The sequence below is a fragment of the Salvelinus namaycush genome, chromosome 35 (assembly GCF_016432855.1).
Source record: "Salvelinus namaycush isolate Seneca chromosome 35, SaNama_1.0, whole genome shotgun sequence".
Lineage (NCBI taxonomy): Eukaryota > Metazoa > Chordata > Actinopteri > Salmoniformes > Salmonidae > Salvelinus > Salvelinus namaycush.
This window is the reverse complement of record NC_052341.1, coordinates 25,952,504-25,972,978: the sequence shown is the minus strand read 5'-3', so window position 1 is coordinate 25,972,978 and position 20,475 is coordinate 25,952,504. Positions and strand designations below refer to the sequence as shown.

Below are 20,475 nucleotides of genomic sequence, written 5' to 3'. Positions count from 1 at the left end.
ATGTACAGCTTCCTCAATTACTTTATCAGCCACATCAAGGTGTGGCATCTGCTAGTGGCCCGCCCCCTACCGTTCATAATGGCCAAGTCTACTGTAAAACAATTTCCTATTCATAGGGGAGAAGAATTATGAAATATCTGTCATGAAAGTAAAAAAACAAACTTTAATGAATGGTAGAACATAGTTTTTCAGTATTTAGAGTGTAGTGACTATTTGTCCGTTCCATGTTACTTCTATGGAATATTGCATCGCTATCTGTAGAATGCTCTGATGTTACTGCCTTCTGCTGGAGCGGCACTACCCGTGCTGTGATGGCGAGGAAACCCCGTTGACAAGGCACTGCTTTTTCATGACGGTGAGTTTCCCTTTGAGTGTATTATAATTTTGTGATAAAATTTCTAGGAAAAAACACACACAACCTCCTTCCTCCTTTCCTTCGGGGAGGGAAGAGAGTGAGAGTGGAGAGAAATCTATCTGAGACAGAACAGGGACAGTGAGAAAAATATGAGTGGGAGAGGGAGAAGAAGGAGGAGGAGGAGGGGGGAGCAAATTAAAAGTTGCCAAATGGAGATATTGGGTTTCAAGAGGAGTGAGACAGGAGTAAGGGTTTGCCTTCTTTCAGTCGTCTTTATGTTATGCTAATCGAAAAAAACACCTAGGTATCGACACTGTTTAGCCGTGTCAACGAATTCTATCCGACGATTCTAAATAGGCGACAACGGCTAGCTAACCTTGAACAGGCCGATGTTTACAAGTAAAAATCCGCGGTCAAATAGCTAGCCCAAAGAGCTGTTGCTGAAGACTCCGCGCGGTCGTAAATTCCACGATTGAAATATGTCTGTTCAGCCAATCGAGAGAAATCTGACGTTTTGCATTGCATGCGGGCAGATGAGCTAAATAGAAGACAAATGGTAACCTCTGAAGTCTACACCAGCACAGCAGAGAAAGAGAGCACGTCAGCGACCAGCTAGAGGCTGGGAGGACAGGCTTTTTGTGCTCGAATGCGATTATCATTGTCTGTCGATTCAGTCTATTTTTGGACATAAATCGCAAGCTGTACATCAGCTGGTGGTCTAAACGATGTTTCCAAAGCTTTAAACCGTGGCACGACTGTCGTTGCTAGCTGTTTGTCTGATGGCACATTGCTGCTACAATTTGGGAGGGTGTTATTACGATTTCAAAATTAAATAGGAGCTAAATGTGTCTATTATTTGGATAAACTGGTTTATAAATTACTCCGACCCTGGCTAGCCATATCGTCTTGTACGCCTACTCCGACCACTAACTTGGTGACTAAGCTAGGTGTAGGGGAGAGGAAACACTATTTTCTGAATATTTTCAATAGCTTGGGCAACTGGCAAGCTAACAACGTTTTAGCTAACTGCTGCTTGTTTTCCACATGAGTAAAATTCTGTGAAATGTGGAAAATTTAACTAGCTAAATATTCCAGGCTTTATTGAGAGTGCATTTTGCCAGTTATTTGACACGTGTAGACATATCCCACCATTTAGTGGTGCTAGCTAATCCTGCCCCTCTGACAAAATAACCCCAATGTTGAAAAGGGACCTCATTAGAGGTTAGCTAGCCGATTAGCCAACGTTAACCTGGTGATGGTGTCGTAGTTGTCAGCAAATATCTTAAAACGGACACACTTGAAGTGATCCTTCAAAGAGCACGTGTATCGGTTTAACTTGTGAAATAAAATATAGTTTTACTGTTTTATTCCTTTTTTTGTTGGTGGAAAGCTGAATATAAAGTTGCACTCTTATCTGCGTATGCTAGCAGCTAGCTAGATATCTGGGCTGCTAGCATAAAAACAGGCTAGCAGCCTACATTTTGAAAATACAGCTAGTTGTTTCACAATTCCAAAACGACCAGTTTTATAAACTATTAATCGTGCAATTCCCTACATTGAGCTACTCAATTGTAGCTGAGACATTTTATGACGCATTGCTTTTTTAGCCTTTTAGGCTTGGTTCTTTCTCAACCAAAGATGGTGGCCGAGTCGCCATTTTGTTTTAACGACTGGTTAAATGTGTTCAAGAGCACAATGTTACATCACTGACTTGACACAATGTATCACATTTGTAATTCGACATGACGTCGAATGAAAGATACAAAGAAGTCAAAAATGAAAATGTTGCTACAGTTGGACACATCACAGGCCCCCTACAGTGGCATGCCATTTTTCAAAACACCACCTTGTTTAACCCAGGCATTGCATCTCTGAATTAACAAAATATACAGCTTCACCTTGAGAATATTCTAAGGCTACATTTACTGATTTGCTCCTCATTGCTATTCACCACATTATTAACTGTTTTATGTCCCCTTTCACCACGATACAAGGCCAGCATCATTGGAGTTAGTTCTGTGGAATGTTGGCTGTAAAACAAAGCAAATGCTTTGGAAACCTTCAACTCCCAAACAAACAACATTTTAAAGGGAACAGGGTGGAGTTATTTACACTTTGATGACCATCTTCATTTAATGGGAGGTGACAGGAGAGTAGACCAATGTGCAGGAGAAGAGAGAAGGGTAGGGGCGGGAGCTTCACTCTCATTCAATAGGAACAGGTAGGTGGAGGGATGGGGGCAATACTGCACTTTTAATACTATTGTTCTTAACTTCTCTCTTTCTGTGCTTCTCCCATCTCTCTTTTTCTCCCCTCTTATCTCTCTTGTCTCTCACTCTGCCCACTACGCCATCACAGGAAATAAAAGGTGGTGGTTAATGAATGATTCCATGCTCGCTGTCAGAAAGCTGTGAGTGTTTTATTGCGTCGCCAACTGTTACCACACCAGAGATAAGCATGCAGATACAGTCTGACACACACACACACAGGAGGCTGCTGAAGAGAGGACGGCTCATAATAATTGCTGGAATGAAGTGAATGGAATTATATTTAAAAACCATGTGTTTGATACCATTCCATTTTACTCCATTCCAATCATTACTATGAGCCCGTCCTCCCCAGGTGCCTCCGGCCGCCTGTGACACACCCACCCACCCAGCACGTCCTCTGTGTTGTCTCACTCTCTATGTCTCTGCATTACTTTCCGTAACTCTTTTGTGCTCACAAGCATTCATAAGAATTCTTGCAGCAATGTAGAATAGTCGAGAGGGTTTAGAATAAGAGCTCTTATATTGCATTTATGAGCTTTTTAGCATAGTTAGTGTATACAGTTAAAATAGGATATCTCCCCCTTCCTCTTATCCTTTCCTCCATTACACCTCTTTCTACTCACTTCACCCCCCTGTCACTTCATCCCTCTCTCTGCTCTCTCCTCTCGCAGGTGTCATGGATGATGAGGACGATCGCCGTCTTCTGGATATTATAGGGTAAATCTATATAACACATAAATCACAAACACTATCTATAACACATCTAGAAACATCTAACACTAAGGCATTAGTAATGGCAAGTGGAACAGATAAATCTGGTGCCCAGGGGTTACGAATGTTAAATAAAATGCATTTCATTCGGATGTTCTCTGACTCAAGCTCTCTCCCTCCTTCTGTCCTCCAGGGATGTGCAGGCGTTGAATGACTACCTCCACGGCTCCACCAACAAGTCTGTGAGTGTCTCCCCCTCTGGTCTAGTTCACCCATGCCCATTTCAAGTCATAGAATATTAGCACGCTGCTTTGCATACAGGTGAAGTGACGTGTATTTTCTCCCTCAGATTGAGGAGGATGACGTGACGAACGCAGCTTACGGCTCTGCCGGAACCTTCTTCACCAGTAACACTGTGAGTAGAAATAAATCTGCACTTCCCTGCTGGTAATAGGTTTATAAACTGATGGAGCCTGCATAGTTATAAAGTGTTATCTTTCTCTCAGGCTGGCTCTAACTCCGGCCTCAAAGATGAAGAGTTTGAGGATTCAGCAGGGGTGGGCCTCCAGCTTTCCAGTAGCCTATCGTTCATTGAGGATGAGCTGGGGGGAGAAGCTTCTCCAGGAGGAATGGATCTTGGCGGAGGAGAGGACCAGCCCTTTGACATCCTGCAGAAGTCTCTCATGGAGGCAGACATCACTGAACAGACTCTGGAACAAGAGGCCATGCTAGACTCCCAACCACCTCCCCCTCCTCTCCCCTCGGCCCCCTCCCCATTCCCCCCCCAGCTGGTCTCGGGGGGGTACGGCAGCGGGGTCACCACATCGACAGCATCGTTTCCCAGTGGTCAGTTCCTCCAGGGCGTGTCCCAGCTGCCTAACGGCCAGGCAGGGGGGCACATCCAGGTGTTGGGGTCCTTTGGTGGGGGAGGGGTCCAACAGATCCTCCTCCGGCAGGGTGGTGGGGTAGGGGGGGCGGTGGGGGGAGTAGCAGCAGGGGGGCAGGTGTTTGCCACCCCCTCCCCAGTGGGCCAGGTGAACCAGGTGGGCTTGCCCTTTAAGAACATCCCCCTGCAGAATATCATCATCCAGAGAGGACCTGGGGGCGCCCAGGCCCTGGTCAGACCTATCCAGCCCAAACCCCTTCAAGCTGGGGCTCAGACAGTCTATAGCCTGGGACTCCAGACCACAACCACCACCATGGTTAACACCGCAGCCCAGGGACACTACACAGCTAACGGCTCCATCCTGGTCCACTCTCCCTTGGGGCAGCAGAACCAGGGACAGCAAGGCCAGGCCAACCTGCCCCCAGGGCAGTACCTGGTCCACCACAATGGCCCCTCAGACCCATCCCAATCAACCCTGCTAGCCAATCAGAACACAGTACAGCTCGTCGCCGGGCAGAACTTCACGGCGACGGCGGGAGGTCAGCTGATCCAGGTGGGAGGCAGCCAGGTGGGAGTAGGAGGAGCCATGACCCAAACATGGCAGAGTTTTCCTGGTACGAACCCTGCCCCAGTCCAGGCGGCATCAAACCAGGGGCGTCTGACGCTGGTTGGAACGGCGACTGGGGTTCGAGGGCAGGTGTCGGGCAGCCCAGTGCAGCGCCTCGTACTGTCTCAGACTCAGAACAGCAGCTCCCTCTCCCCCCTGTCTCTCTCTGGTACTGCCTCACAGGAACAGGAGTACACACAGGTATTAACTACAACTCTCTTCCTCACTTAATTATTACCCTCTTTGTATGCGTTTCTAAAAGATGTTTTTGTATTGTTTTGTTCTCCCAATTCCTCAGGACAAGCAGGCTCAGACACAGCTCGTCAACCTCCTTGGAAACAAAGGTTTGTGTTTGTGTTTTTGTGTGTTGTTGTTATAGATGTATATAAAACCCTCTCCTGACTTCTGTTTCTCATTTGTCTCCTAGCTGTGAAAACAATGACCTACATCAGCCAAGACGCCCCGCTAAACACACAGGTATTCTACATGTTATACACTGTGTGTGCGGTCATGAAATGTTGTCAGCTGGTGATTGTCATGCAACTAACTGCCGGTCTCACAATAATTGATTGACCGTTAAGTAACATAAACTGTTTAAAATGTTTAACATATCCAGCTTCCATGCTTTGCTTACAAGCCACTAATGCGGACCTTTGGAACATCTGAATTTTAAAAAGTGTAATAAATACATTTAATATATCCTACACCATCACAATAAATCCATTATTTATTTTAGGCAGGTCTAAATATACATAATGATATGAAGAAAATGTGGCCTATTACAGAAGAACAGAATAGCATATTCTGAGTCGTCCTTATGTTATGCCGTATGGCTGTGGGCTATGCTAGATCATTTAGCAGGCAAGATTTGCATATATTTTCTGTGGCATTATTTTATAGTAAGAACAATATAATTGAACATAGCTGAATAAAATAGAAAGGATATTTTTCTCAGGGAGTGCGCACATGCGGCTATTCTGTGTTGAGCGGTTAACAAAGAAACAGGTCCTCCTATATGCTTAATTTAGAGTTATTTATGCAACTTTACTTGTGATACAAACGTTGGGCTATATGTTTCGATTTCTAATACATTCTAAGGCTGCATGATGCTACTCTAATGATGATTTGAAAAAAGTCACATGAAAGGCAAGCGCAGGCTTTATTGTGCGGGCTGCACACACTTCATCAGTCTCTCATTCACAATTTGACAAGCACTGATAATATTCTCACCCATAAGATTATTCTTAATAACATTTTATTTAGAATGGCCCAGAAAAAACAAAAACATGTCATCCGTAGCCTGCACTTGTCACGCCCTGACCATAGAGAGCCTTTGTTTTTCTATGGTATAGTACACAGGTGTCAAACTCATTCCACGGGGGGCCGAGTGTCTGCGGGTTTTCGCTCCTCCCTTGTACTTGATTGATGAATTAACATCACTAATTAGTTAGGAACTCCCCACACCTGGTTGTCTAGGGCTTTATTGAAAGGAAAAACCAAAAACCTGCAGACACTAGGCCCTCCGTGGAATGAGTTTGACACCCCTGGTATAGTAGGTCAGGGCGTGACTTGGGGGTTTTCTAGTTATTATTTTCTATGTGGGGTTCTAGTTTAGTTTTCTATGTTGGTGTTTGGTATGATTCCCAATTAGAGGCAGCTGTCTATCGTTGTCTCTAATTGGGGATCATATTTAAGTAGCATTTTTTCCACCTGTGTTTTATGGGATATTGTTTTGAGTTAGTGTAATGTTACACCTCTTTGTTAAGGTTTGTTGTTTGTTTCGTTCTTTCTTTGTTGTTTTGTGCGTTTCTAATAAATAATATGTGGAAACCATATCGCGCTGCAGCTTGGTCCGATAATTATTCCAGCGAACGTGACAGCACTCGAAAAGTGAATGGAGGTTACGTGCAGTTACGTTTTTAATATGCCAGGTAGGATACACTGTTTTTAAAGTGTATTAATGTGCTTAATTTTTAATAATTGAGCAAAAAATATAGCAGCACGAGAAAGCTGGCATCCTCTTTTAAATAGTGTCCAGTCAAAACTATGTTTTCACACGTGATTGAACAATGACTGGGCTTATAAGAACACATGTTTCACTAGGCTCTGTAGGCTATGGGCTCTCCAACTGTGTTCCAGGGGTCTTGGGACTATAGGCTACGTTTGAGGTTATTTGGCCACATTAGTTGTGATACAAACCTTATAAAAACATATAGGCCCATGGGCTAAGATACATGATGCATGAGATGATTTGAAAAGTTGTGCTGTTTCTGGCCTTAGACTGCACACGCTTGGCATCATTCACAAGTGATAATATTCTCACCCATCAGACTATTTTCAATTTACTCTTGTCTTTACATATATTATTTAGTATATGTGTGAAATTAGTTTAGATTTAGAATGGGCCATTATCATTCACGGAACAGGGGCAGGGTCAAAAAATACATGTCATCTGTATTTAAATTGAACCTTTATTTAACTAGGCAAGCTAGTTAAGAATACATTCTTATATACAATGACGGCCTACCGGGGAACAGTGGGTTAACTGCCTTGTTCAGTGGCAGAACGACAGATTTTTACCTTGTCAGCTCGGGGATTTTATCCAGCAACCTTTCGGTTACTTGCACAACACTCTAACCACTAGGCTACCCCGTATGCACTTGAATAGCCAATGGAAGATGCTTTTCCCATGGTTCATTTTCATGCTAGTCAGGTAGGCATGCCCCCCGATTTATAAAGTGAAGCAATGTGCTTGATATTAGGAAAGTTGAGAAGTAAATATAGTAGGCCTAGCCTATAGAAAGCGGATGGGATCCTCTTCTTTTTAATAGTGGCCTATAGAAATGTTGCGAAACATGGGTTTACAGACCTGTGTGTGGTGGTGATGATGATGATGATGTTATTGAAATGTGTCTCTTGTAGGTCAGCGCTCAGAAGAGGCCGGCCCCTCAGCAGCTCACCAGAGGAGGAATGTAAGTAGTGTGTGTGTATGTGTATAGATGCCGTATGTGTGTGTGTGTGTGCATGCAGTGCTCTTGTGAAAGTCTACACACCCCTTGCACAGTTTTCAAATTTTGCTGCCTTAAAGGTCCAATGCATCCGTTTTTATCTCAATATCAAATAATTTCTGGGTAACAATTAAGTACCTTACTGTGATTGTTTTCAATAAAAATGGTCAAAAAGAAACAAAATAGCAAGAATGGCTTTCTTGAGTGTTGAGTGTTCCTGTATTGTCCAGTCTCCATCCTGACTTAAATCTTCTTAAAATAATCTGAGGCAAGGTTTGAATATTGCTGTCCGTCAATGATTCCCTACCAAATGTACTGAGCTTGAGCAATTTTGACAAAAACAATGGATGTATGTTGCCCTAAGAGTTGAGCAAGGTTGGTAGAATCTTATTAAAAATTATTCACAGTAGAGGTCGACCGATTATGATTTTTCAACTCCGATACCGATTATTGGAGGACCAAAAAAGCCGATACCGATTAATCGGCAGATTTTTATTTGATTTTTTATTTGTAATAATGACAATTACAACAATACTGAATGAACACTTATTTTAAGTTAATATAATACATCAATAAAATCAATTTAGCCTCAAATAAATAATGAAACATGTTCAATTTGGTTTAAATAATGCAAAAACAGTGTTGGAGAAGAAAGTAAAAGTGCAATATGTGCCATGTAAGAAAGCTAACGTTTAAGTTCCTTGCTCAGAACATGAGAACATATGAAAGCTGGTGGTTCCTTTTAACATGAGTCTTCAATATTCCCAAATAAGAAGTTTTCGGTTGTAGTTATTATAGGAATTATAGGACTATTTCTCTCTATACCATTTGTATTTCATATACCTTTGACTATTGGATGTTCTTATAGGCACTTTAGTATTGCCAGTGTAACGGTATAGCTTCCGTCCCTCTCCTCGCTCCTACCTGGGATCGAACCAGGAACACATCGACAACAGCCACCCTCGAAGCAGTGTTACCCATCGCTCCACAAAAGCCGCGGCCCATGCAGAGCAAGGGGAACAACTACTCCAAGTCTCAGAGCGAGTGACGTTTGAAACGCTATTAGCGCGCACCCCGCTAACTAGCTAGCCATTTCACATTGGTTACACCAGCCTAATCTCGGGAGTTGATAGGCTTGAAGTCATAAACAGCTCAATGCTTGAAGCACAGCGAAGAGCTGCTGGCAAAACGCACTAAAGTGCTGTTTGAATGAATGCTTACGAGCTTGCTGCTGCCTACCACCGCTCAGTCAGACTGCTCTATCAAATCATAGACTTAATTATAACATAATAACACACAGAAATATGAGCCTTAGGTCGTTAATATGGTCGAATCCGGAAACTATCATCTCGAAAACAAAACGTTTATTCTTTCAGTGAAATACGGAACCGTTCCGTATTTTATCTAACGGGTGGCATCCATAAGTCTAAATATTCCTGTTACATTGCACAACCTTCAATGTTATGTCAGTCATAATTACGTAAAATATTGGCAAATACGTTCGCAACGAGCCAGGCGGCCCAAACTGTTGCATATAGCCTGACTGCGTGCAATGAACGCAAGAGAAGTGACACAATTTCACCTGGTTAATATTGCCTGCTAACCTGGATTTCTTTTAGCTAAATATGCAGGTTTAAAAATATATACTTCTGTGTATTCATTTTAAGAAAGGCATTGATGTTTATTGTTAGGTACAGTCGTGCAACGATTGTGCTTTTTTCGCAAATGCACTTTTGTTAAATCATCCCCCGTTTGGCGAAGTTGGCTGTCTTTGTTAGGAAGAAATAGTCTTCACACAGTTCGCAACGAGCCAGGTGGCCCAAACTTCTGCATATACCCTGACTCTGTTGCAAGAGAAGTGACACAATTTTCCTAGTTAAAAGAAATTCATGTTAGCAGGCAATATTAACTAAATATGCAGGTTTAAAAATATATACGTGTGTATTGATTTTAAGAAAGGCATTGATGTTTATGGTTAGGTACACGTTGGAGCAACGACAGTCCTGTTTCGCAAATGCGCACCGCATCGATTATATGCAACGCAGGACACGCTAGATAAACTAGTAATATCATCAACCATGTGTAGTTAACTAGTGATTATGATTGATTGTTTTTTATAAGATAAGTTTAATGCTAGCTAGCAACTTACCTTGGCTTCTTACTGCATTTGCGTAACAGGCAGGCTCCTCGTGGAGTGCAATGTAAAGCAGGTAGTTAGAGCGTTGGACTAGTTAACCGTAAGGTTGCAAGATTGAATCCCCGAGCTGACAAGGTAAAAATCTGTCATTCTGCCCATGAACAAGGCAGTTAACCCACCGTTCTTAGGCCGTCATTGAAATTAAGAATGTGTTCTTAACTGACTTGCCTAGTTAAATAAAGGTGTAAAAATTAAAATTAAAAACACCGATTTCCGATTGTTATGAAAACTTGAAATCGGCCCTAATTAATCGGCCATTCCGATTAATCGGTCGACCTCTAACAGCTGTAATGGCTGCCAAAGATGCTTCCACTAAGCATTAACTCTGGGGTATGAAGACATGCAATCAATACATCCTCATTTTGCATTTCATAGTCATTTGTAGAATTTTATGTAATTGTTCTTTCACTTTGGATTGGTTTTCATTTAATCCTTTTTAGATATAATTTTAAGGCAGCAAAATGTGAAGACTGTGCAAGGGGTGTGTAGACTTTCACTAGCGACTGGATATGCGCGTGTCAGTGGCGTACCGCAGTTTTGCTGGGCACCCCCTTGGGGGGCTGCGAGAGTGTGTGTGTGTGTGTGTGTGTGTGTGTGATAAGTGTACTATGTGTGTCTCTCCAGGATGCTACAGCAGTTGAGGATGGATCATTCGGGGGTTCTGTCACCTGACATCGCCCGCTTCACCTCATTGGATGACGCACTGCACAGACTCCTCCCCTACCACGTGTTCCATGGAGCTCCGCCCAACAGGGAAGAGTTTTCCCAAGGTCAGCTGTTTGTTCACCCGCCCGGAGGTGCATATGAGACAGCCCAAAGTCAGACACTAACACGGAGCCCTAACCGTCTGCGCTGGCGCGCCATCGTGCATAGATTTATTTTGTCCCCCCACACCAAAAGCGATCACGACACGCAGGTTAAAATATCAAAACAAACTCTGAACCAATTACATTTATTTGTGTACAGGTCAAAAAGCATTAAACATTTATGGCAATTTAGCTATCTAGCTTGCACTTGGCTTGCTGTTGCTAGCTAATTTGTCCTGGGATATGGACATTGAGTCGTTATTTTACCTGAAATGCACAAGGTCCTCTACTCCGACAATTAATCCACAAATAAAACGGTCAACCGAATCATTTCTAGTCATCTCTCCTCCTTCCAGGCTTTTTCTTCTTTGAACTTATATGGTGATTGGCATCTAAACTTTCATAGTATTACCACGACGACCGACAACACAGTTTGTCTTTCAATCACCTACGTGGGTATAACCAATGAGGAGATGGTACGTGAGTATCTGCTTCTATAAACCAATGAGGAGATGGGAGAGGCAGGACTTGCACCGCTATCTGCGTCACAAATAGAACTGACTTCTATTTTAGCCCTTGGCAACGCAGACCGCGAGCAGTGTGGGTGCAATAATTGAATAATATAGATTTCTAAATTTATTTTGCAACGCTCGCGCATGAGCGGTGTAGTCAGGGTATAATGTGGTTTTCCAACAGCAAGGCTCAAATCAACATGGCAGAAATATCTAACCCCCATATCACACAAACTGAAATCATAATATAGTATTGTGTTTCCACATTGTATAATCAATTAGTGAGAGAGAGCCTCAAATATCACATTTATTTGAATATATCCGGCAAACATAAATTCCGGCAAATTGGTTCCTGTTTCAGTCATGTATTTGGTCATGTTTGTGTGGGTAAAACATAAACACCCTAATGATTGGTTGACTATAGAGCCTCCCACAATGCAGGCGATGGCTGCATGGCGCAGTTGGGTAAAAGCAACGTCATTAACTTTGATCACATGATTTTTGTAAAGTTCATGGAGTTGACATGTAGTTGTGACAGGTGTTACGCTGCATGCTTAGCGAGTACCACGTCCTCCTGATTCGGCTCACACTGAGGCTTGAACCCTGGACCTGTGCGTTACTAGCACACGTGACCGCTCTCCTGAAGTGTCTTACCAGTCGGCCCCACTCAAATAGCTAGCTATTTGCTGGTGTAAGTAGGGACACTTCAGGCTGAGGAGTACATTTTATACATCCCATGTGCTACGTAGGTGCCAGTCGGACAATTCTTATCCCCAGAATGCAACACTTTGAATGGTGGTGACCACCGATGCTCATCGAGTTGACAAAAGTGATCTGCTCGAGCGCGCCCATTGGGATGGGCATGATGCAATGCTTTGCTCTCACACAGTCACACAGAGTATCTGCGCTTGTGCACGGGTGCGCTTCATGCTGCTACAACGTGGTAGTTACAGGACCAAAACAGCTGAGGGTTTAGCCTTGCGCTTCAACGCTCCTGGTTGTTGCGGAAATTGACCCACTACTACTGTTTAGTTCGTGCATCTACGTCATCTCGCGTCATCTCCTTAAATCTACCTTTAAACTTGACCTGACCTATCACCTTATGTATTACTGCCCAACAGAGGCAAGAAGTGACCTCCCAAAAAACTCAAAAACTATACAACACATACAGTTGAAGTTGGAAGTTTACATGTACTTAGGTTGGAGTCATTAAAACTCGTTTTTCAACCACTCCACAAATTTCTTGTTAACAAACTATAGTTTTGGCAAGTCGGTTAGGACATCTACTTTGTGCATGACACAAGTCATTTTTCCAACAATTGTTTACAGACAGATTATTTCACTTATCATTTAAGGTATCAATTCCAGTGGGTCAGAAGTTTACATACACTCAATTGGCTGTGCCTTTAAACAGCTTGTAAAATTCCAGAAAATGATGTCATGGCTTTAGAAGCTTCTAATAGGCTAATTGACATCATTTGAGTCAATTGGGGGTGCACCTGTGGATGTATTTCAAGGCCTACCTTAAAACTCAGTGCCTCTTTGCTTGACATCATGGGAAAATCAAAAGAAATCAGCCAAGACCTCAGAAAACAAATTGTAGACCTCCACAAGTCTGGTTCATCCTTGGGAGCAATTTCCAAACGCCTGAAGGTACCACGTTCATCTGTACAAACAATAGTACGCAAGTATGAACACCAAGGGACCACGCAGCCGTCATACTGCTCAGGAAGGAGACGCGTTCTGTTTCCTAGAGTTGAACGTACTTTGGTGCGAAAAGTGCAAATCAATCCCAGAACAACAGCAAAGAACCTTGTGAAGATGCTGGAGGAAACGGGCACAAAAGTATCTCTATCCACAGTAAAACGAGTCCTATATCGACATAACCTGAAAGGCCACTCAGCAACTGAAAAAGTGTGTGCGAGCAAGGAGGCCAACAAACCTGACTCAGTTACTCCAGCTCTGTCAGGAGGAATGGGCCAGAATTCACCCAACTTATTGTGGGAAGCTTGTGGAAGGTCACCCGAAAAGTTTGACCCAAGTTAAACAATTTTAAGGCAATGCTACCAAATACTAATTAAGTGTATGTAAACTTCTGACCCACTGGAAATGTGATGAAAGAAATAAAAGCTGAAATAAATCATTCTCTCTACTAATAATCTCACATTTCACATTCTTAAAATAAAGTGCTGATCCTAACGGACCTAAAACAGGGAATTTTTACTAGGATTAAATGTCAGGAATTGTGAAAAACTGAGTTTAAATGTATTTGGCTATGTAAACTTACAACTTCAACCGTGCGTGGCTCCTAGCCTCCCCTGCATACAGTAGATAGGCTACTTTCTTTACTAACACTAAAACAAAAACTGAAACTAAATAAAATTGAACTGTTTTTATAATACTTAAGCTAAATAAAAAATAGTAAAGTGGATCTGAAAACTAACTGAAACTAAACCGAATTTCAAATAAAAATGGCAAACTAAAAGAAAGAAACTCATTATAAAAACTCAAAACTATAATAACCTTGATTCCTAATGTGATGTGTGGATTTGATAATCATAATTTAGGCTAATAATATAACTCAATCCTGTTTGCAAAAATGCATGAGCACGTAGTGATGTAGAGTAGGCCTAGCCTATGAATACAATTTTATTTGTCACATGCTTCATAAACAACAGGTGTAGACTAACAGTGAAATGCTAACTTATGGGCCCTTTTCCAACAATGCAGAGTTAAAGATAAAAAAATTACAATAATGACCAAAAATAACATGTCATTAAAAATTCAGGGAGTACCAGTACTGAGTCGATGTGCAGGAGTACGAGGTAATTGAGGTAGCTATGTACATATAGGTAGTGGTAAAATGACTAGGCAAATAGTAGACAGTAGTAGCAGCATATGTGGTGAGTGTGAAAGTGTGAGTGTGTGGCGTCAGTATGCATGTGTGCGCGTGTTATGTGTGTGTGGGCGTATGTATGTGTTGGGGTGTCAGTGTAAGGACAGTCCAGTGTGTGTGCATAGAGACAGTGCAAGAGAGTTAGTGCAAAAAAAGGTAAATGCAGGTTGTCCGGGTAGCCATTTGATTAGCTATTTAGCAGTCTTGTTTAGCTGTCTTATGGCTTGGGGGTAGAAGCTGTTCAGGGTCCTGTTGGTTCCAGATTTGGTGCACTGTAACCGCTTGCCAACAGTTTATGGCTTGGGGGGGTAACGTTTATCAATCTAATGATCTAATACACTCGTTGATATTGAACAATAGAATATTAGTTTCTATGTTAAAAATTCTACATTTTTGGGTCCATTTGTTGAAATTGAGTAATAGAAAATTGGTTGAAATTGTTTCAATTTCTTATTTTTCTACCTTGTAAAATGTTCTAATTGACCTTTTTTTGACCTGAAAGTTGAAATATTAGTGTGGCTGGAAAATTGGGGTTCATCACTGTGGTTCAATTGGATGCTACCATTTCAGTGCGGGGGAGATTAGCCTTGTCTACACTGTAAAGTGGTAAATTAATGTGGTCCTTGGAGTGTCTCTCACACACACACAGTGATTATTTATTTATATATAGCTTATGATTATTGATCATCGTTGATCTAATAAGCCTATTTAGATAAATTATTATTTCAATATATTAAAACAGCGCTTAAAAATAGCTCCTTTGCCTCTCCTCCCTCAGACACGTTTGCGTAAAACCCTGCTTCACTCCTCCCACATCTGTTGGATATAATGCAGATAGGCTATAGTCTAATTAACTTTCACTTTCCCACTGTAATATACTATTAGCCTACAGGTTAGGATAATGGGGTGCAAAATAGCAGTGTTGTAGTGAATTTGGAGGGCAGCTCAACATGGGACACATACACACGATCCCAATATACAGTCATTTGTTTCAATGGGTGTGCTCATGTAGCCTACTAGCCTCCAGTCGTTAGAAGGATAGTTGCCATAAAGGGGTAATACTACTGTTAAAGCTGTAATATGTAACTTTTTGGGCAACCTGACCAAATTGACATAGAAATGTGAGTTATAGATCTGTCATTTTCATTGAAAGCAAGTTTAAGAAGCAGTAGATCGGTTCTATGTGCACTATTTCTATGCTTCCGGGTTAAGTTTTGCTATTGTGCATTTGACTTTCAGTTTTGTAGACCAGCTTCAAAAATCTGAAAATACAATATTTTTGGTTATTTGGAAAGTTCACAGCGGTTTAGAATGTACAATGATTCTTTACACTATACATTGCTTAGTTAGCCTAAATTCAGTTTGTGACAAAACATCTTCGCAGTCAGTTTTTTGGTTGTCCGAGAATGCCAAGGGTGTGCAAAGCTGTCATCAAGGCAAAGGGTGGCTATTTGAAGAATCTCAAATATAAAATATATTTTTATATGTTTAACACTTTTTTGGTTACTACATGATTCCATATGTGTTAATTCATAGTTTTGATGTCTTCATTATTATTCTACAATGTAGAAAATAGTAAAAATAAAGAAAAACCCTTGAATTAGTAGGTGTTCTTAAACTTTTGACTGGTAGTATATATATTTGTATTGACTGTAAAAACACAAGCAAATTAGCTTCAAGTGATTTTAATTTCAGAAATCTGTTCCAAAGTATTCCCGCACATAGTAGAGAGAGAGACACTCAGTGGACAGTTTTTTAAATTACACAACCCTGTTCACGAAAATGGTTAGCTCCTACAGAGTGAGTCACGTGGGTGTGGCTTGCTATATAGAGCATTCAGTTATTATTCGATTGAACATTAGAATGGGCAAAACGTGTGACCTAAGTGTGGTATGATCATTGGTGCCAGGCATGCCGGTTCCAGTATCTCAGAAACAGCCGGCCTCCTGGGCTTTTCACGTACGACAGTGTCCAGGGTCTACCGAGAATGGAGCGACAAAAAACATCCAGTCAGCGGCAGTCCTGTGGGCAAAAACAGCTCGTTGATGACAGAGGTCAAAGGAGAATGGAAAGAATCGGGCAAGCTAACAGGCGGGCCACAAATGGCGCAGCACAACCGTGGTGTTCAGAACAGCATCTCAGAATGCACAACTCGTCTGTCCTTGTCACGGATGGGCTATTATAGCAGGCGACCACACTGAGTTCCACTCCTATTAACTAAAAACAAGAAGAAGCACGTGATCACCAAAACTGGATAATTGAGGAGTGGAAAAATATCTCCTGGTCCGACAAATCCCGGTTCCTGTTGCGTAATACGGTTGGCAGAGTCAGGTTTTGGCGTAAACAGCACCAGTCCATGGCCCCATCCTGTCTGGTGTCAACGGTACAGGCTGGTGGCGGTGGTGTAATGGTATGGGGAATGTTTTCCTGGCACACTTTAGGTCCCTTGATACTCGTTGAGCAATGTTTCCATTCCCCAAAGAATTTGGGCTGTTCTGGAAACAAAGGGGGTTCCGACCCAGTACTAGATGGGTTTACCTAATAAACTGGCCACTGAGTGTATGTGATCATATTCAAATATGTAAGCAAGGTTTAAAATGATTATGTTTTAGTCAAATATTATATCTGTTTGGGCTTCTTGCGGTCAATTTGCAGTCTACAAGAAAAAATCATCCCGCGGCTGAATCTAGTTGATGATCCCTGAGAAAGGCTATATTGTTCATTAAATTAAGTTGCGGATTTTGATAACTAAAAGACAGATTAGAGTCTTTTCATTGTCTTCTCTTTACAGCAGCGTTTCCCAAACTTGGTCCCGGGAACCCCAAGGGGTGCATGTTTAGTTTTTTGCCCTAGCACTACACAGCTGATTCAAATAATCAAAGCTTGATGATTAGTTGATCATTTGAATCAGCTGTGTAGTGTTAGGGCAAAAAACAAAACGTTCACCCCTTGGGGTCCCGAGGACCGAGTTTGGGAAACACTGCTTTACAGCAATAGTTTGGAAAGAAAATAGCTATGTTTTCCCGTAATTGTATTTTGAAATATTGCAATAGGCCTATGCCTGGCTGGGCCTCTCTACTTTTCACTGACAGTCGAAACTCAACAATCATCTATTTGGTATTTGCCGTGTGCGCTGCCCAAATTGTGGGCCCTTCCGCTGGAGGCAATGTGATTTTAAAACAATCCACAGCTTATTTTTTTCAAAGAAGATTTTTTTCATAATCCTCTGTGGCCAAATCATGCATTCTGGTGTCGTAGCCTGTTTTTTATGTTTTAATTTATTTATGTAATAGACTAATTAGGCTTTATAATTTTGGCAATTGAATTCAATATACTTTAGGGGAAGCTTAGCCATATGCCTTTGTTGCCCGAGAATACTAAATCAACCCTTGCTCACCAGAAGTGTCTTTAATGACAGAATGAATGCTTCAATCTAGTTTACATTGTTAAGGTTTTTCATCTCTCATTCTCTCACGCAGCTAAGATGTTTAAGGACCGGGGACAATTTTTTTTTTTTAAATAACAAATTACATCAGTTTAACCGGTTTTAAGGAAATTTAAAGCTGTGAAAACAACCAAATATGTTTCTGATCAGATTTCAGTTCGTCTTGGATGCATATTTTATGTGGTTGAAATACTATCGGCTTTTATGGCGCTGATAAAGATAGCACCTTTTACAGACGGTCCCTATCGCGCATTCACATTCTCTCAAGAGGCTGAATGAAATGAATCATATTTCTCCATTCCTGTTCCCGAGTCAAAATGTAGATTTTGTATATGAATTGGAATAGTGTCTCACAATCATTACACAGAACGTAGCTGCCACTGCAATCAGCCTCTTCTACCACTTCACCAAATCTTCCCCAGACATCATGCTACTGTTCTGACCCTCCTATTTATTTTCAACTCTACATTTCACAGCTTTTCTCTTATTGAATTCAACTCAGACTTTTTGTCTGTGGATTGACGTTAACTTTTTCTGCCCAAGTTCCCAAAACATTTGGCAATTGGTGTGTATTTGGTAAACTTAGTTAGTCCCTAAATAAATAATGAAATAAAAACCTCAATGTAGCCTATAGATATGAACTGCTTAAGAATGATACATTTATGGATTTTTAATGCATTGTTTTCTCTTTATTCAACCCGCCCGCCCGCCACCCTCCCGCCCTTCATCCACGCCATATTTCATGACCCTAAACCCGCCCGCCCTGCGCACATAACCGCTGGGACTACAGGTTGTGTCAATCCATGCACCACTAGTGTGTGTGTTTGTGTAACCACTGTGTTCTGTCTCTTAACAGTGGATGATGAGTTTGAGTCGATGGCGACTCAGGTATTGAAGAGGACCCAGGTCATGATCAACAAATACAGACGACTGCTGATGGTGGAGGCTGAGGTGAGTATACACACACACAATTATTTTTGAATCTTTGAAAAGTGTTGTGCTAACAGGAAGTCCCTTCCCCTCCCTGCAGCGCTCCAGTCCCTCCTCAGAGATGGTGATGATTGACAGGACCTTCAACCAAGAGGAGCGCCAGAACCTGACACAAGACAAACGTATGATACTGGTGGACCCAGGTGAGGAGGCGGGACTTGGCAGGGGTGTGGACCATTGAAAAAGTGTGGACCATTATTTTTTCTCATCATCTTTCTCTCTCTCTCTCTCTCTCCCTCCATAGATGGCTTCTTGGAAGAGTTCTGCTGTGGGGTGAAGACATCTCCCGTCTCTCTACCCTGCCTCCCCTTGGACCCTCTCTCCTCCCCCTCGTCCAGCCACGGCGGTAAACAGACAGGGAGGGGGGCGACCACAGACCCCCCTTACAGGACAGACCCCCAGTCGGGCTATGGAGACCCGGGGGGAGGAGGGAGAGGAGGAATAGACTCTTTTAAGAGTATCATGGACCTGAGGAGGACTCAACATAGCAACTATGGAAACAAAGCTGCCTCTAGCAACAACAGCAACTATCACCATGGCAATGTGGCTGCTACTGCCACAGCGGCGATGTCGACAGAGCCGGTACAGACTCAGTTCCTGTCTCACCTGTCCTCCTCTCACCCCCAGGCCCCCCTGCCCCTCCCTCCCCCCCTGCCCCTCCCGCCCACCCTGCCCGACACAGACTCGGTTCTAGAGGCAGCTGTGAACAGCATTCTAGAATGTTAGACAGACAGATTTGACAGACGGGCGTGCCACCATTCTATCTCTCCATCTCTCTCATCCTCCCATCCTTTGCCCCGCCGGCTCATTCTTGGGGCTACATGTTTGTTATTGTTTATTTTCTTATTTTGCTCTCCCATTGTCAGTCCTTTTCAACCAGCTCTGAGTTAGTTACAGTCATAGAAATATAATCTAGATCATTTTTCTATGGTTACAGTACTATGGTTACTGTAGGACAGCCAGGGGTCATGACCTGTGTTACATCATGTCCTGTTGGGTGTGAGCCGGAAGAAGATATCAACCCCCTGAACCCCAACTTTAGCCACGTGCAATTATGCTGACGTTTAGGGAGGAAGAAGATGATGATGATGATTCTGTGCCTGAGAAATTCTATGTTGTCCTTCAAATGTTTACATGAAGAAGCCTTGTAAGAAATGTCCTTTCATTTTTGCACCTGACATTACACATCTTCACACACTGAGTATACCAAACATTAGGAACACCCTCCTTTTTTCCCATGATAACAGCCTCAATTCGTCGGGGAATGACTCTATAAGGTGTCGAAAGTGTTCCACAGGGATGCTGGCCCATGTTGACTCTAATGCTTCCCACAGTTGTGTCAAGTTGACTGGATGTCCTTTGGGTGGTGGAACATTCTTGATACACACGGGAAACTGTTGAGTGTGAAAAATCCAGCATCATTGCAGTTGTTGACAGAAACCGGTGTGCCTGGCACCTACTACCATACCTCGTTCAAAGGCACTTACATTTTTGGTCTTGCCCATTTGTACTTCTGAATGGCAAACATACACAATCCATGTCTCAATTGTCTCAAGGCTTAAAAATACTTCTCCCCTTCATCTACACTGATTGAAGTGGATTTAACAAGTGACATAATGAAGGGATCATAGCTTTCGCCTGGATTCACCAGGAAAGAGCAGGTGTTCTTAATGTTTTGTATACTCGGTGTATAATACCACAGTCATTTGATGGATTTGACAACTACAAGAAATATGTTATTTTTCTGTTTTATACTTCAGTTTTCATAGTCAAGCCAGAGAGACTCACTCAC

At 42.3% G+C, this 20,475-nt stretch overlaps 1 protein-coding gene across 1 annotated transcript; it reads left to right on the top strand.

Annotated features, from left to right (window-relative positions):
- Positions 1–96: 96 nt before the first annotated feature.
- bicral (BRD4 interacting chromatin remodeling complex associated protein like) lies at positions 97–19,977 on the top strand. Its single transcript, XM_038974941.1, has 13 exons — positions 97–355; positions 2,714–2,765; positions 3,297–3,342; positions 3,530–3,578; positions 3,686–3,751; positions 3,843–5,030; positions 5,128–5,173; positions 5,257–5,306; positions 7,752–7,801; positions 10,659–10,804; positions 18,550–18,644; positions 18,724–18,826; positions 18,928–19,977. Exons 2-13 carry the CDS (start codon positions 2,738–2,740, stop codon positions 19,407–19,409), a joined length of 2,349 nt encoding a protein of 782 aa, XP_038830869.1. The 5' UTR covers positions 97–355; positions 2,714–2,737; the 3' UTR covers positions 19,410–19,977.
- Positions 19,978–20,475: the final 498 nt, after the last annotated feature.